Source organism: Phycomyces blakesleeanus, assembly GCF_001638985.1.
Source record: "Phycomyces blakesleeanus NRRL 1555(-) unplaced genomic scaffold PHYBLscaffold_4, whole genome shotgun sequence".
Lineage (NCBI taxonomy): Eukaryota > Fungi > Mucoromycota > Mucoromycetes > Mucorales > Phycomycetaceae > Phycomyces > Phycomyces blakesleeanus.
The window spans coordinates 2,767,720-2,783,962 of record NW_017265137.1 but is presented as its reverse complement, the minus strand read 5'-3'; the positions used below and the strand labels follow the sequence as shown (position 1 = coordinate 2,783,962).

Below are 16,243 nucleotides of genomic sequence, written 5' to 3'. Positions count from 1 at the left end.
CGTGATGCACCTCTCTTAATATATTTTGGGCAAATGAGAAGTCAATCACACAGCCATTAATAAAAGCTTTGCGACTAGTTATTATAGCTGGTTTCTCCTATTTCATTCTGTTTTTTTCTTATATTTTCGTATTTTCTCCCCCTTGTCTCTCTATCTCTTATCTGTTCAATTAAGTCTACTTTGATGGCATTTTAAAAGCTGCACACAGAGTGTGACAGTAGATCAATAAAATACTAAAAAAAAAGTTATTATAGCTGGTTCAATCGTCCCGCATTCAATCCCCTTTGATCTATAAAAGTCTCAAATAAGAATCGGAAGACAAGAAATGTTTTCAAAACTGTTATCAATTGTTTCATATTCTAAAGGTTTCCAGAACTCAATATCAGAATCTGCACCAGCACACTCACCCTTGCTAGTAATTGGCCAATCAGCAGACATATCTTTGTACTGTAATATAACACCTCTCTGTTTGCTTCCATCAGAATCAGTCAACAATTGCCGTGTATAAGCCAGCCTGACTATTATGTTTCCAGCATTTATACCAATTGCTGAATTGCTTTTGATGGCACAAGAGTACGCACCAATAGCACACTTCACTGATTTTGTGCTGTATGCACAAGGAGAACCAAAGGCACTGATCATAATAGGGTAATATTGTAGAAGATGCTGGTCGATGGTAAACACTGTTATTTCTATTTTATCATTCCAATAAAGGTATTCGAGATACATGCTCTATAATTGTAATTTTCTAGAAGAAAATTATAAGTGGCAAGAAAAAAATACTGAATCTTATTAAACATACCTTTTTGTAGAGGTTTGTTCCTCTGCTGATAACTCCTAGCTCATGAGTAAGTTGCAAGCTTGCACAAGTCCAAGCAATGCTTTCCTGGCAGTTGTATCTTTTACATGCTCGGCCACCAGTGTAGAGACAATGAAGAGAAGGAAATCGGCTCAGTCTACAGTTTTGAAGTATCCACTGTACTTGTATATGTTTCTCTAAGAGCCATGAAATACTGTTGGGATTGTTTTTCTTGTTGCTGCCATTCCCACGCCGATTTTCTTGAGTACATTAGCAGAAAGAAACAGAGAGTGCTTAATTCCATACTTTCCACCAATAAGTTCCCAGACCTGCTTGCCTATTCCATGGCAAAGGCCATGCATCTTGTCAAGGATAAAAAAGAGCAGGCCTGTGAATGATGCCAGTGAAGAAAAAGGAGATTGTCCTACAAGACCCTTGCTGAACAAACTTGTTTGATCAAAGTTTTGGAAACTTTCTGAAGTGCGCATAGTAGTGTCTGATAAAGATCTAAAATATTGGCCACAGTCAGTAGTTTGGCCCATAACATTACAGATTCAACAACCACTTTTGCTCATATGGTCAGCATGACATGCCAGCTTTGCCACTGCTAGAATATCACCAGTTACAACAAGGACATAGACCTTTGCTCGGATGGTCAGAGTTAGGGTTATAACAACTATTCCTTCCTCTTGGAGTACCTTGAGGTCTGCCAAGTTTGGCTGCAAAAATGACCAGAAGTTAAGTGGTGTGAAAGGACCTGGGATCATCACAATTTGTAACATCTGGCTTTTCTCATAACCGACCATTGGAGGAAGATTAAGAACTGTGGCATACAGAATAGTAATCGAACTAGGAATGTTATGAGGTACAAAGCCATTGACAGACAAAGAAATTGCAACATCGTTTTTCACCAGAGAAAAGGTATTTGATTGATTGATATGCGTGTCTATCAAAGATGTCTGCCTTGCTGCAATCTGTCTTTTGCTTGTGATTGTAATGTTATAGCATCTCATGTCTGGTACCACTGTTGGCCAAAGAAAGGGCAATTTGGCTGTCCAAAGGGATCTGGACCATGGTTTTCTCGGCAATGAGTATACCGTCCTTATCAGTTTTGTTGCTTTTGTAGCAAGCTTCACCACAATACTCACAAGCAACCTCTCCATCATTAAACATCATACATCCATTTTGGCAGACGTCATATACTGTTTCCTCTACACTAGGGAAATGCTTCAAAAGCTCCTTGCCCAGGTATGCTGTACACACTCTGTATGTTATTTTGGTTGGCATCCCCAGAATGTTGTTGAGATGTGCAGCAAGCTTCTCATGAGCTTGACAGGAAATGCCAAAGTCATTGATGATTTGCATAAACTCCAGGTTCTTTGCATCATTGTTGCTCTAGACAGGAGAAGGCTGGCTAAAATTGAAAATCAAGAGAGAGGTGCTACTTTCAATTTCACTCTCACATTCGATATCGCACTTAAATAACACAAAATCAAATTAGTAGAATGTATTTGTATATGCATATATATATACCTTACCATGAGATCATCAAGGTCAGTGCTATTATTACTATCAGTGCTTTCATGACTAATTGTGCTCGTATTTTCTCTATTTATTTGAAGCATCAATATTGTTAATACATAGTTTGCTTTTTTTAACTTTTGTTTTTGTCAAACTCACTTAAGTATCAAGTCTGAAATCGCAGCTGAAACAGACTGGCTAGACATCAAAAGCAAAGGAGTTACAGACAAGTGTGCATTTCTCATATTTTCTAACTGATTTTTTAGGCACAAGATTAAGCACTTCTCAGTTATTTTCATATTATTATAGGTTTTTTTTTGCAAGAACCGTATTTATGAAGAAGAGTTTTTTTAATTGATAACATTTTTAAATAGGTATTTGGTAACTTTGGTAAGAATAGAGATACTTATCTTCTCAATATGTGTCTTTATACTTAATCTATTGAAGGTGACAATGATATAGATAATTTGAACTCCCTCACAGGACTCGTGAAGGTAATAACACATGGTATGTAGTTATTGCAGCTATTATAATAAAAACAATAAACCCCATTAAACCAATAGATATACCAAAATAAATCTGATAGTAATTAGAAAAAAAAATTTCTTCCTCTTTTTTTTTCACAACCTCATATTTCTGATTTTTCTAACACAATGAATAATACAGATTATACAATTCTCTAGATACTTCAGGGCATGCAAGAAACACTTTTTGCATTGCAAAAAGACTAGAAAGAACTTCAGGTTAAACAAGATATGCTCAAGAAAGGTCAAGAAATACTCTGGGATGAACAAGCATTGCTTAGGCAGGAGATTGCCAATGTTTGTAAAGATATTAATGGCCAAGAAAGCCCAGAGCTGACAATAGTACATAGCATAAGAAATAATAAAAAGAAGTAAAATATACAGGCTAACATAAGATAATACAGAATCTCAGTGGGCCAATTCCAAGACCAGTACCAAATATCAAAGATATAACTCTGGTGCATATCTACAGAATAATGAGCCATGATCTTGGAGTTGAACTGGACAAGAAAAACAAGGCAATCCTCATAATTTGTATACGTCTTGTCTGCAATGAACTGGACTCCCTTTCTTCTGTGCAAGTTCTAGAATCAAATCCAAACTGGACTATAATATCTCAAGAAGACAAGAACTTGGCGTGCATCAGACATGCATGTCTATTAAGAAATAGTGGTATAGACTTTACCAGATGCCACAAGAACTGGACATCTGTTGCCAAAGTCAGCCAATTATGGAAAAACCATAAAAAGTGACAGTAGATTGTAAGTCTATGCCTGGTAGGTATCATATAATAAAATATCACCTATCAATAGAGTTTGTAGTAAATAAAATGATGTTTAGTCAGTATAATTTATATATAATAAGACATTTTTTGTTTTGACAACCAATAAACTACACTGAGTGTTGAAAAATAATGCAAGAATTTATAGTCCAAAACCTCTCTAAACTTGCACGATGTTCTTCTTCTAAATTCACATTTTAATAAAGCAATCAAAAAACTAAAAGCACTAATATGCCACCTACTCCCAGGACTGAAGGAAGAAAAAAAACTGACAATGTAACTCGTGCTATTATTGTACACGAGAGTATTACAAATGGCACCAAGCAATGTGACATTACTAAGATGCTTAATGTTAGCCCTTATACTGTCTCAAGAGTGCTTAAGCACTACAAAGAAACTGGGTCGTATGAGAGAGTCAAGAACCCAGGGAGACCAAAGAAGTTAAACGCAAGAGATAAAAGAGAGATCCTGCGTGAGATTTCAAAGGATCCAATGCAACCAATGTCTTACATCAGAAAAGCCATTGCGAATCCCATATCAGCAAACACTCTAAGATATTTTCTTCGCAGTCATGGCATATATTCCCGTAGAATAATGAAGAAGCCCAAAATATCTATTGAGAATCAAAAGAAATGCGTTCCATGGGCCAATGCTCATCTTGATTGGAGCATTAAGAATTGGGAAAAAATCATTTGGACTGATGAGAAACGATTCCGACTTTTTGGTCATGATGGCCGCAAGAGAGTTCTCCGCAAGAACAATGCTGGTCTTCGTACTACATTTATCTCTCCAACCATGAAGTTTGGAGGTGGTTCTTTTATGGTTTGGGGATGCTCCTTCAGCAAGGGTGTCGGGGCTTTAAAAATCATAAACGGACAAGCCAATGGCAAGAAGCATGTTGAAGTATTAGAAGAGGCATATCTTCCTTCTCTCTCAGCCATCCAGCAGCAAACTGGTTGGGATGACTTGGTACTCCAAGAAGACAACGCCAAGGCACACACAAGCAATGTTACTGTAAATTGGAAGAAGCAGCATAAGCTCAAAATTTTGGCTGACTGGCCTCCTCAAAGTCTGGATCTTAATCCCATTGAGCATCTATGGGATTATGTTAGCAAAAGAGTCCGGTCAAAAAGATACAGCTTGCACAGCCTGAAATATCTTTATGCTGCTCTTGAGAAGGAATGGAAGAAAATTCCTCATAGATATTTGGATAGCTTGATTTCAAGTATGCATTGAAGATGCCAGGCAGTAATTGATGCAAAAGGCTGCCCAACAAACTATTAATAAATATCAAGTCTAATAACATATTCTGAAAGTATATGTAAACTACTATATATCATTTTAATTTTAGATGTATACTTCTTTTTCTTGATACTTTTTTTAAAATCAAAGAAGTGCATGTTAGACTGAAATTTAGTCAGCTGAGAGAAAATTGCGTTTTTTTTTAACAATCAGTGTATTTTGTGTTTTGACAACTAATAAATCATGTTTTGTAAAATTTATTTCTATTCCAATAACTAATAAAATCCTCATTTATAAAAATATTTGTTGAAAAATATACTTTTAATCTAATTAAAATTATTAATAATCCAAGCTCTATATAAATGAAAACTAATCAAGTGAATATTAATTGAAAAGTGAGCAATGGTTTTAGATATAAGGTTAAGATGTAAATTATAATACCCAATAAAAGAGAATTATAAACCAAGGCTTTTGTATATAAGTACCAATAAAAAGTCAAATATAGATTACAAAAATGTGTATAGGTAACTGAATAAAACTTCACATTTGTTAATGAGCGGGGTTATACAATAATCCATAACAGACAGAAGGTGAAAAACATCCATCTGAGCGACCTCCTGAGTGGCCCCCCAGTGAACCTCCGGCAGACACTCTTTTTTTCCCATAGTGTGACTTAATGCTGGCAATTTATGGATCATATAGCTGTCATCAAAACTTATATGAGAAATCTTATTACAAGAGAGGAAGGAAAGGACAAGGAACTTATTTCTAGTTATTGCTAATTTTTTGACAAAGACTTATAAAGAAGAGAACATGCTTTATTAAGCTCATGACAGGCATCATAAATTGCATCAGAAATGGGCACCAGAACTAGACCAGATCAGACCAGAACAGCATCAAAACTCAATTGGACAGGAAACAAAAGAACCAATGGCTTGCAGAGACAGGAAGAACAGTAGGACAACAGCTGCACTCAGGCATTAGTGCCTATGACGCGACACTATGACAGCAAGGGTAAAGGATACTGCAAAAAAATGCCCGATTCCCATATGTGATGGGATGTAAAATTCGGTGGACAGAAAACCCAAATTTGTAGTGCAGGATTTTTTTTTGTAGAATAAGCATTGCAATTTTTTTAAAACGATTCTATTGGTCATAGAGCACCAAGTAGCATAAAAAAATACAATAATAAACTTAAATTGAATGAAATAAACTGTACCTGAATATATATTTATCTTCTTTACTGTTTAAAAAATAATATTATTTTAATAATTATTAAGCAATGGCACCAACCCGTAAATCAAACAAAACAAAAGAATGCAAATATTTTGTTTGCAAGATAAGATTTGGAGGATCAGATACAGTGTCTGTACAGACATTTAATTTTCATAAAAGAAGAGATGATGCTGGAATGAACATCTTTCGTAATAGATGTAGGGAATTTTCTTTTATGTTTTAATTATATTTATATTTATATTTTCGATTTAATAACATATGTAATATAGTGATTATTAAGAGATCAGTCAAAACTACTGTAAGCTATGTTCCTGAAGTTATCAACAATGATGAACAGAACTCGGTGGCCATAGACAATGAATATGATATGGATTATAACTTTGATGGTAAAAATATATATTTTTATTTTTATTTTTATTTTTATTTTTATTTGCTCTAACTTCTTTTATGGTTCCGGTAGAAATGGACACCAGTATATAAGTAGACATGGAGACACAAGAGCCTATTTGAGTCTTACCTCTCTCAGAATCCGATGCTGTCTTTGGTTATGAGAATGAAGAGTTTAACTCTGATCTTGATTCTGACAGTTGCGAAGATGATTCCAGTGAGGATGACATGCTTGATAGTGAAGGTTTGCACACTTTCATAATGGATATTGGGTTCTGCTGTATAAAATAATAGAAATTAATTTTTTTTAAAAAAGACAACTTTCCTGAATTCAACTCAGAATTGAGTTTCATCCATTGTTTTATTGTACAGGTTCTTGCACTCTTTGTATCCTTGTACGTTGTTGATGAAGGTGCCATTCTTCTCATTGCCATCATAAACAAAATACTCGAGCTTTTCAGAGATCCATTCCGTCTCCCAGTTAGCATCCCTGGTCTCAAAAGCATGGCAGGATTCAATACCTTTACAGACGGTATAAAGAAATATGTTTCTTGTAGCAAATGTCACTGCATATATGAGAACAATGAATCAACACCCCGCTTCTGTATCTTTAATAAATTTGGGAATAACTCAATGTGCAGTAATAGTTTGTTCAAGTTGGGAAATCAGTTGTCCATTCCAAAAAGAACATATATGTATCACTCTGTTCAGAATTCGATCAAAGCTCTCTTTTCTCGGCCTGATTTTGAAACCCAAATCGACTCGTGGAACCGTAGCCCGAAGGCTGAGAATACTATGTTCGATGTGTACGATGGCTTGATGTGGAAGGATTTGAAAGACACCAATGGAATTCCCTTTGTTCATGGCAACCGCTCACTGATGTTGACCTTAAACATTGACTGGTTCCAGCCATTCGACGGTGTGACATATTCATGTGGTGCAATTTACCTGGCTGTAAACAATCTTCCTCGAAGTGTAAGATTCAAGAAAGAAAATGTCATTCTCGTTGGGTTAATGTCAGGTCCGAAAGAAGCAAAAACATCCGAGATAAATTTGTACCTCAGACCTCTGGTTGATGAATTAGAAAAGTTGTACAAGGGAGTCAGAGTCCAGACATATCAATGCCCAAATGGTATCACCATCTGTGCTGCTCTGTTTATGGTTGCCTGCGACATCCCTGCTGCCCAAAAAGTGTGTGGATTCACGTCCCATATCAGTACAAACACATGCCACAAATGTAATCGCCAATTCTCCCGATTAGCTGGAACGAGCTCTGTCGATTATTCTGGATTTGATTTCTCAAAGTGGCTCCTTCGCACTAAGAATGATAATTGTAAGGATGCTGAGGTCTGGAGGAATGCAACCACTGAAGCTGAGAGACATCGTCTTGAAGTTGAAAATGGTGTTTGCTGGTCCGAACTGCATCGTCTCCAGTACTTTGACGTTGTCCACTGCATGATCATTGATCCAATGCACAATCTCTTCTTAGGCACAGCCAAGAGGATGATGGAGAAATGAGTTGCAGATGGTCTAATTGACAATAAAAAACTCGTTGCCATGCAGAAAATCGTTGAAAACATGACATTGCTGCCTGATTACACCATGCTAAGATCAAAGATTTCAAAGGGATTTCCCTTTATAAATGCAGACGAGTGGAAATCGTGGTGTCTGGTATACTCTCCAGTGGTTCTACAAGGCGTACTACCAAAGCAAAAGTTTGAGAATTGGATGTTTTTTGTGAATGCCTGCCGTTTCCTTACCAAGCCAAATGTTTCCAAAGATGATATACAGTCAGCACACATAGCACTTGAGAAGTTTGGTAAAGATTGTGAAAGGCTGTATAGCAAGGATCTGTTATCTCCAAACATGCATCTCCATCTTCATCTTCGCAACACAATCAAGGACTTAGGGCCTGTTTATGGGTACTGGCTCTTTAGTTTCGAGCGATACAACAGTGTTCTAAAGAATATCAATACCAACAGAAGGAGCGGCTTTGAAATGACATACATGAAAACATTCATTGAAGATACCCGTAAAGGCGATTTTGTTTGCAATTTCTTGAAGACATCTGGTCCATTCAATTTCTCCGGCATCTTTGATAAATTGGTAACTGGTTATAGTCCTGCTGATTCTACAACTAGCACCGCCTTGTACAATTGGTTCTCTCTACCAGACTTTCTTGATGCTGCCGAAAATCCAAACTTGTCAATTCGTGGTAACACGCCTTTGCTACCATCAGCGCTGCCCTTGCAAAAAAAAAGCGTATGAGATGATGCCAAGACAGGAGTATGATTGTTTGGTAGGATATTACCAAGCTGTTTACAATGATCCCACCATCTCCAGTTGCAAAGATGTGATTCAAGATACAGCTTTCGTCAATGACTGGATCGAAATGCTCAAATCCGTCAACCTCCTTGGCCAGACATTCAAGGGAAGTAGAGGTACAAATGGAAGAGGATCATATATACAAGCAATGTTTATAGAAGGTCGAAACGGAGCAAAGTATGCGTATGTCGGAGAGATTCAGTACCTATTTGTTCATTCATTTAGTCCACTTGTTTCTACTCCACATCACAGAACACCCCAAAGTAGCCAACATACATTTGCTTATGTAAAATGGTACAAGGCTTCCAAGGAGACAAGTAGAAAAATTGCAGGCGTAGAAATATGGGATGTCGCGTTTTCTTTGCCTGACTTTCAAAGCATCTTGCCAGTGCACCAAATTCTCCTTCCTGTTGCAATTGTTGACCATACGACATTACAAAATATCAGCAAAAAACTTATTGTTTCTTTGTCTAGAAAACTTTACTTTTAAAATATATAATTATCCCTTCTTTTCTTTCTAATAATATTATTCAATTTTTTTAATATGCCAGTGAAAAAAAAGAGAGCAAATTGTTTGTTTTTATTGGTTTTAAATTGCCCAGACAGGAAGGATCGCAGTCAGGTGACTGGGGACAGGAGTGACCTCAATGGTTTTTAGGTATCTGGGCATTCTTTGCTTTGATTGTGGTGTTGCAATCTTCTTGTCATTCTCTGCTGCCAAGAAATCAATGAACTGAATAAGCCTATTCAGCTATGTATAATTAGTTAGTTTATTTCTGTACAGTCATCTTTTTATAGAAATATATTATAGTGTACACCTTTAAAAAAATTACCTCAGCACTTCTCCAACTAGGACGAGCAACCTGCAAAACCCGCACACGGATTATAGGAGTGACGTTCTCATCTTCTGATTCACTATCAGATATCACACTCTTCTTGAGAAGATGCAAGTATGCCATCTCATCAGGGTTACCTGGCTTGTATCCCATCTCAGTGTCAATTGCTAGCCAATTGTTAATGTAGGTATCAACACGATGCAAGTGAATCTAGATATATTTTAAAATGATTAGAACAGAATGCAAAATATTTAATTTCTTCTTTTTTGTTTGTAATTTTACCTCAATGCAATGGTTGTTGATACAATTATTGCGCCTTTTGGAAGACATTTGCTCGGGGTTGCGTTGACAGCACAAAAACATGTCTTGTAATTGTTTTTTATTTTCTGCACTATCATATCCTCCCAGAACCCAGCTGTGCGAGGCTGGGCAATGATATACTGTCAGAGGTAATTAATCACCTCAACATTGTCAGGATGATCGATCCTCTCAGCTGTGTTCCATCACCTGCAGCTTTTGTTTTCAGCAACAAGCTCAAAATCATCTGAACGGAAGTTTCTCGCCCACATTCTCCCATTGATGAGATTCTATATGATTATTCATATTATTATTTAGGTAGTGTGTTAAAGCATGAAGTCAGAAAAAATCATACCAGAACAATTGCACATATTTCGCCTTTGGTGTGTCTATTTGTAGACACATTGGTAGCAGTTACTCCCTGAGTTACAGAAGATGCAACAAGAGCTTGCTGGGCAATGGCTTGGTTGTGAGCATCAACCAGAAAACGAATTCCAGTGTTGGCTTCGACAGTACGATCGTACATCATGTTGATGGCTGCCATAACCTGCGTTAGGGACTTGACAGTCATTCCAGGAGCCTCTGTCCCACTTGGACCAGCTGCAAGTGGCAATACTCTTGGAGCAATCTCACATTGCTCAATCCGGCTGGCAGCAACATGGCTAAGTGTTCCTCGGGCATTCTGTTTGCCTTTGCGTCCTGATTTTCTAGTGGCATTGGAAGGCATGCTACAGATATTTACATATTTTTTAAAAAATAAATAAATATAAATAAATAAAGCATATATAGAAGAATATTATAAAATATTATTTTAATTATATAAACATACATGGTAAAGCACAGTAATAGTATGTGAGGTTTCTAATACAATGTGAGGGAGGATATAATAATCTGGCAAATAGAAGTAGTATTTATATGTCCCAATACTTTTTGGGTGTACAGCAACAAAAGAAAAAATTATAGGAACACATGTGTTAAATTATAATAGACCCTAATAAATTCTGAGAATAGAATAAGCTTTTTCACTACTCTTACAATTTGTTTTTTATTTTTCTTTTTTTTGTTCTCTCTCTTTCTCTTTTACTGTTTACTTTTGCTTCTTTTTCTACACTATGGTAATTACTTAATTTTTTTTTTTACTTTATTTTACATGATTATTAACACTAAAAAACTTCTATCGTCTTTATTATATAGGACTTTCTGCGTGAGTTAACATAACACACTGGCTTACAAAGGTGAATAAGAAAGCAAACAACTTTTATTGCGCGATGCTAATCATCAGCTTATTAATCTTTAGATGCAAAACAATGATGATGACAACCATCAAAAGCTAATGATGGAAATAAACATGGTAAGCTTTAATAGAATATCTTCTAATCACTTATATTAATGTTATACTTTCTTCATTATCATTTTAAATTTATTAGATTTTCTCTATCTTTCTTTTGTATGCATGCATTAAAAAGATGCCAAAGAATCACTTTTTCTGGTAAGCAAGACTTTATAATTATTATTCTCTCATACTAATCATATTTTTTTCTCTTTCTATTAGGAATACTTGAAGTATACCAACAATTATGTAAATGCTATCCATAGCAATATGATTCTCTATTTCCAAAGAATAAATCTGGTCTGTATACACATGTTTTAAAAATGACAAAATCGATTTTGGTCATCCCAAGATTCTGCCCCTTCCCTTAATATTCAAAGAGATATTGCAGTATTCCCATTTATTTATCCCAAAAGGTAAGAGATATTATTAATGACCAAAGTAGAATCACAGTACCTAAAATCAAGAACCCAAAACCAAGAATGCAAAACAAAGACCCAATGTCAAATGTCTGGATCAAATGTCCAGACCAAATGCCAACTATCCAAGACCCATTATTAGAGAATCTATTTTAAGATTTTTTAATAAAATAAAATAAAAACTCATTTGTAAACTATTTTCCGTGAACTATTTTTAAATAAAAGTACAAGAAATATATTTTTTGATCAATCAAATAATGAAATTCAAATTGTAAATGAAGTACCCATCCAATAAGATTGATACTTACCAGAAAATAGTTGAGCTATCATCAGAAGATTGTTGAAATATACACATTCTTGAATGAGTCTGAAACAAGAATAAATAGGCAATACATAAAATAAATGTAACGTTTTACTAGAGAAGAAAAACTCAGAATTCAATTAAGGTTTCAGATATAATGAGATATAACAGAACTCTATGACCATGCACAGACCCATTCTATCCATAGAATCTAGGTATTTAATATTTAGTAGCTAGTTTTTCTATCATTCTGAGAATTGTTGTATAATATTTGGAATATATTTCAAAAATCACACAGAATTTTACATCTTATCACATATGGAAATTGAGCATTTTTTTGCAGTGGAAGGGAACTAAGTATACAGATCCAGATAAATGTGTAGCTTCTAAGGGTTGAACCTGCATTCTTTCCATTGAGAGTACCAAATAACACCTTTTGTACTAAGCAAGTGACGCATGTGGTACTTTGTTGTGTGTTTGGTGTGTACAAGAAAAGCAAGGTATGGGTAATAATAAGGATTGAATTCTGTAATGAGGTACAGTTATTTGAATTGGGAAACGATTATAATGAAATGTAAATTAAATACAAGAAACTACTTCTAGAAGGGAAAAATAGAAGAAATTTCAGAAGGGAAGAAATATCTATAACTAGCAAAAGGAAATAAATCATGCTAATGTAAAATAAACTAAGTTAAGGGAAGTATTCAGAGAATAAAAAGATTAAAAATTAACTAAGAGAATTTCTAAGGTAATTTTAGAATGAAAAATAAAAGGAAAATTTAACAAAATGAAAATCGTAAAATTTAAGGGAAAGAAAAATAATAGAAAAAGAATAGAAAACAGTCAATCTTCCATGAAGACTTGACAAAGAAAAAGAATAAATGGAAGAAAAATTCACAAGAGAGATCAGAGAAAGTAGATAGTGTCTTTAGAGAAAACTTTTGTATCAGAAAAATTTGACAATTGTTTATTGATTGATTTTGAAGGGTTATTTATACTACTTCTTAAATAAAATTTATAGCAAAAATAGGCTGCACTGATGTCTAGAAGATAATTGTGATAAAAAGATAGATAAAATAATTGTAATCAGGATTTGTCATAAAAGAAAAATAAATGAAATTATAATACATAACTATAGAGAATGGAAAAGATCAGAAAGGAGTATGTTATAAAGAAATAGAAAAACTACAGTTAACAATTTTGGTAAAGTAGTGTTGAGAGGAAAACATCACATTTAGTGTGTAAGAAAAGTATGAAATAAAAGAAGAAACTAATTTTGGGAAAGAATAAAGGGAAGAGAAATTTGTCTTCAGAAAATTGGAGAAGAATAAAAATAAAAATAATGAGAAGTCAAATTTTTAGAATAAGAAATAAAATTAATATAAATAAAATTAAAATATAAAATTATAATTGGGGGTTTGAGACTTTGTGACTGATTAAAAAGGTTGAAATCGGTTGAAAAAGGGACTAATACTATGGCCAATAAATATTACAATGCACCGCGTCACAAGCAGCTACGGACTTATAGCTCAGCGGTAGAGCGTGGGATTGCAGATCCTAAGGTCCCGTGTTCAAATCACGGTGGGTCCTTCTTTTAATTTAGTGATATTTTGTCATATCGTTTCCGATCTGAGTTGGTCTTCCTTTTGTCGGACATTATTTTGATGAATCCGTAAAATCTGAAGATAGTTAACTGCAGTATAATGACTATTTCTTTAATTAAATATAAATAATAACTACTGCGGATAATGCGCAGTATTAGTTTAGAAAACTATATAAGACAATTCAATTCATATCAATAAAAAGTATCTTTTATCCTCTCTTTGATTTTACATATACTCCTTGATCCCCAGTAGGTTTGACCTTTTGACTTTGTTATAGTAAAAGGAAGACCAACCCAGATCGGGAACGACAATTGGTAGCTGAAGCTATTTTTCCTCCTAAAGACCTTTGATGAATCCTGGTGAAAGACACCAAGAAAATTTTGACAAAAAGACACTTAGCCAGTTTGAGATTGAAGAACAAGTCCAGGACTTGTTACCCAAAGAACTAGTAAACGACTACAAGAAGAACCGGCATGTACCACATATACCTGAAGAACAGAGACTCAAGAACACTCCTGCACGAGAACAAAAGTGGTCCAAACTTGCAAAAAAACTTGCCGCAACATTAACAGGAAAAAATAAAGAACTAGAAGAGATGGCCCCACAAACTGCCACCGTAACCGCTGAAGCAATCACAGCCACTGTTGCAGAAGCAATGAAAGCAATCACAGCACAACAGGAGTCCCGTGCCGAACGAATCAAGCAGCCTGATTGTTTCCGAGGTGAGCACTCTGCCGCAGTAGTAGATGGCTGGCTGCGCGCAGTTGAGCATTACACCAAGTACAACAATTTCGCCCTGACCAAAGCCTGCAACTTCGCAGTAAATCTTTTGTGCGATAGAGCTGACACATGGTGGAGATGCACGGAACTCAAAACAGACCATCCCACTACTTGGATCGAATTTAAAGCAGCTCTCACCAGAGAATTCTGCCCAGTTTATTCCCTCCAGACCTCTAGAGATCGACTAGCATGATTACACCAGACTGGGACTGTTGCTGAATATATCAATGCCTTCCAAGACATTTAATTGGAATTGCCTGGAATGAACAATGAAGAGGCACTCAATAAATTTGTCTGTGGACTACACCCGTCCATCCGTGGAAATGTCCTTGCTGCCCGCCCTGTTGATGTTGACGATGCTTGTAACATTGCCTTGGCATATGCCAGTGGTCTCCAACTTGGATACCAGAACAATTATACGTCTGTACCACCTCTGCAACAATACCAGCAGCAGTACCAGCCACAGTACCAACAACAGCAATATCAGTACAGTGGACCCGAGCCCATGGACCTGGACGCAATCAACAACCGTCGCAGCAACTACCAGTCTTGCCCGCCTCCAAGACGCACTAATGCTACTTGCCATTGGTGTGGTGACTCCGGTCATTTCAAGAGATATTGTAGAGACCGTCTGGCCGCAATCAAGAAGTTGGACGAGGAGAGTCTTAAGAAGCAGGGTTTTTGCGAAGCACAACCGTAATGGGAGGTTGATTGTGTACAATGGAAGAAAAATCCTCCCCACAGGCCAGTATTAGTAATGAGCCTACAGAACATTTAAGTAATAAAGAAACTTTTGACCAGTACAAAATTGTTACCAATGAAGAGAAAAAAGCCATTTCCAAAGAAAATTGTGACCCTTGTCTCACCACCAATCAACATTTTTTGGAAGACCTTCACTCTGCTGTGGACACAGATTTATCATTATATGCAGCAACACTTCACGGACAACAAATCTTGATTCTCATTGACAGTGGAGCCAGTGCAAACTATGTGTTACCCTGGATCAAACACCTTGCCACAAAAGTCTCGAATATTCCTGGGCAATCAGTTGAAACTGCTGGAGGGCATAGCATCAAAATTAACCAGAAAGCCACACTTACACTTTCTCTTAATGGTTATACTGATAGTGTTGATGCTTTTATCTTCCTCACTAAATTCGATTTGATTCTCAGTCACACATGATTACAGACTGCTAAACCTGTTCCTGATTGGCATCGAGATAACTGGTCTTTATATCGTGATGGCCAAGAGTTTGTCCTGCGTCCCCATGGCAACCGCCCCATGAAACCTCAACTTAATTACCTTATTTCTGCAAAGCAAGTCCAGAAACTCTCTCGGAGGGAGGAGGCAGAGTGTTTTTTGCTGCACATCAAGACCGAGAAAGAAGTAACCAACGATGAACAATGGATGAAACTAGTGAAAGAGTTTGACAATGTGTTCTAAGACGGTTTGCCAGGGTTACCACCGAGTCGAGATGTACAACATGTAATAAACACTGAAGATGCACACCCTGTAAACAAACCGCCTTTTAAGATGAGCCCCCGAGAACTTGACGAACTCAAAAAGCAACTCAAAGAACTCCTTGACCTTGATCTCATTCGCCCTAGCTCATCTCCATGGGGTGCTCCTATATTATTTGTAAAGAAAAAGAATGGCGAAATGCCCATGTGTGTAGACTATCATGCTCTCAACAAAGTCACAATCTGCAATAACTATCCTTTACCAAGAATTGACGAATGCCTAGAACAATTGCGTGGAGCCAACCATTTCACCAGCCTAGATCTTAAGAGTGGCTACCATCAAGTACGCATTCAAGATTCAGATGTGCCAAAAACAGCGTTTAACACCCGCTATGGTCAAT

General features: G+C 36.2%; 8 protein-coding genes and 1 non-coding gene across 9 annotated transcripts; 6 read left to right on the top strand and 3 right to left on the bottom strand.

The window, feature by feature from the left end:
- Positions 1–300: 300 nt before the first annotated feature.
- PHYBLDRAFT_68434 (hypothetical protein) lies at positions 301–2,619 on the bottom strand (the record flags this gene model as incomplete). The annotated part of the gene is made up of 7 exons (XM_018441955.1): positions 301–732; positions 803–956; positions 1,106–1,274; positions 1,365–1,745; positions 1,822–2,194; positions 2,338–2,407; positions 2,480–2,619. The coding sequence occupies 7 exons, from the start codon at positions 2,617–2,619 to the stop codon at positions 301–303; spliced, it is 1,719 nt and encodes a 572-aa protein (XP_018296103.1).
- Positions 2,620–3,075: 456 nt separating this feature from the next.
- Positions 3,076–3,596, top strand: PHYBLDRAFT_68435 (hypothetical protein; the record flags this gene model as incomplete). The annotated part of the gene is made up of 2 exons (XM_018441956.1): positions 3,076–3,186; positions 3,249–3,596. The coding sequence occupies 2 exons, from the start codon at positions 3,076–3,078 to the stop codon at positions 3,594–3,596; spliced, it is 459 nt and encodes a 152-aa protein (XP_018296102.1).
- A 3,854-nt stretch (positions 3,597–7,450) lies between these two features.
- Positions 7,451–7,990, top strand: PHYBLDRAFT_102164 (hypothetical protein; the record flags this gene model as incomplete). The annotated part of the gene is made up of 1 exon (XM_018427678.1): positions 7,451–7,990. A coding segment is annotated over one exon (540 nt), but the record flags the coding sequence as incomplete, so codon positions are not given.
- A 57-nt stretch (positions 7,991–8,047) lies between these two features.
- Positions 8,048–9,305, top strand: PHYBLDRAFT_141922 (hypothetical protein; the record flags this gene model as incomplete). The annotated part of the gene is made up of 2 exons (XM_018430699.1): positions 8,048–8,705; positions 8,794–9,305. 2 exons carry the CDS (start codon positions 8,048–8,050, stop codon positions 9,303–9,305), a joined length of 1,170 nt encoding a protein of 389 aa, XP_018296100.1.
- A 99-nt stretch (positions 9,306–9,404) lies between these two features.
- Positions 9,405–10,675, bottom strand: PHYBLDRAFT_164938 (hypothetical protein; the record flags this gene model as incomplete). Its single annotated transcript, XM_018435110.1, has 5 exons — positions 9,405–9,566; positions 9,649–9,861; positions 9,934–10,066; positions 10,159–10,238; positions 10,304–10,675. The coding sequence occupies 5 exons, from the start codon at positions 10,673–10,675 to the stop codon at positions 9,405–9,407; spliced, it is 960 nt and encodes a 319-aa protein (XP_018296099.1).
- A 531-nt stretch (positions 10,676–11,206) lies between these two features.
- PHYBLDRAFT_164937 (hypothetical protein) lies at positions 11,207–12,456 on the bottom strand (the record flags this gene model as incomplete). Its single annotated transcript, XM_018435109.1, has 5 exons — positions 11,207–11,278; positions 11,507–11,580; positions 11,735–11,818; positions 12,006–12,064; positions 12,398–12,456. The coding sequence occupies 5 exons, from the start codon at positions 12,454–12,456 to the stop codon at positions 11,207–11,209; spliced, it is 348 nt and encodes a 115-aa protein (XP_018296098.1).
- Positions 12,457–13,516: 1,060 nt separating this feature from the next.
- On the top strand, positions 13,517–13,588 carry PHYBLDRAFT_t73. Its single transcript has one exon. It is a non-coding gene; the product is annotated as a tRNA-Cys (tRNA).
- A 363-nt stretch (positions 13,589–13,951) lies between these two features.
- PHYBLDRAFT_141920 (hypothetical protein) lies at positions 13,952–14,575 on the top strand (the record flags this gene model as incomplete). Its single annotated transcript, XM_018430698.1, has 1 exon — positions 13,952–14,575. One exon carries the CDS (start codon positions 13,952–13,954, stop codon positions 14,573–14,575), a length of 624 nt encoding a protein of 207 aa, XP_018296097.1.
- A 69-nt stretch (positions 14,576–14,644) lies between these two features.
- Positions 14,645–15,825, top strand: PHYBLDRAFT_141919 (CCHC-type zinc finger transcription factor; the record flags this gene model as incomplete). Its single annotated transcript, XM_018430697.1, has 3 exons — positions 14,645–15,078; positions 15,138–15,510; positions 15,571–15,825. 3 exons carry the CDS (start codon positions 14,645–14,647, stop codon positions 15,823–15,825), a joined length of 1,062 nt encoding a protein of 353 aa, XP_018296096.1.
- Positions 15,826–16,243: the final 418 nt, after the last annotated feature.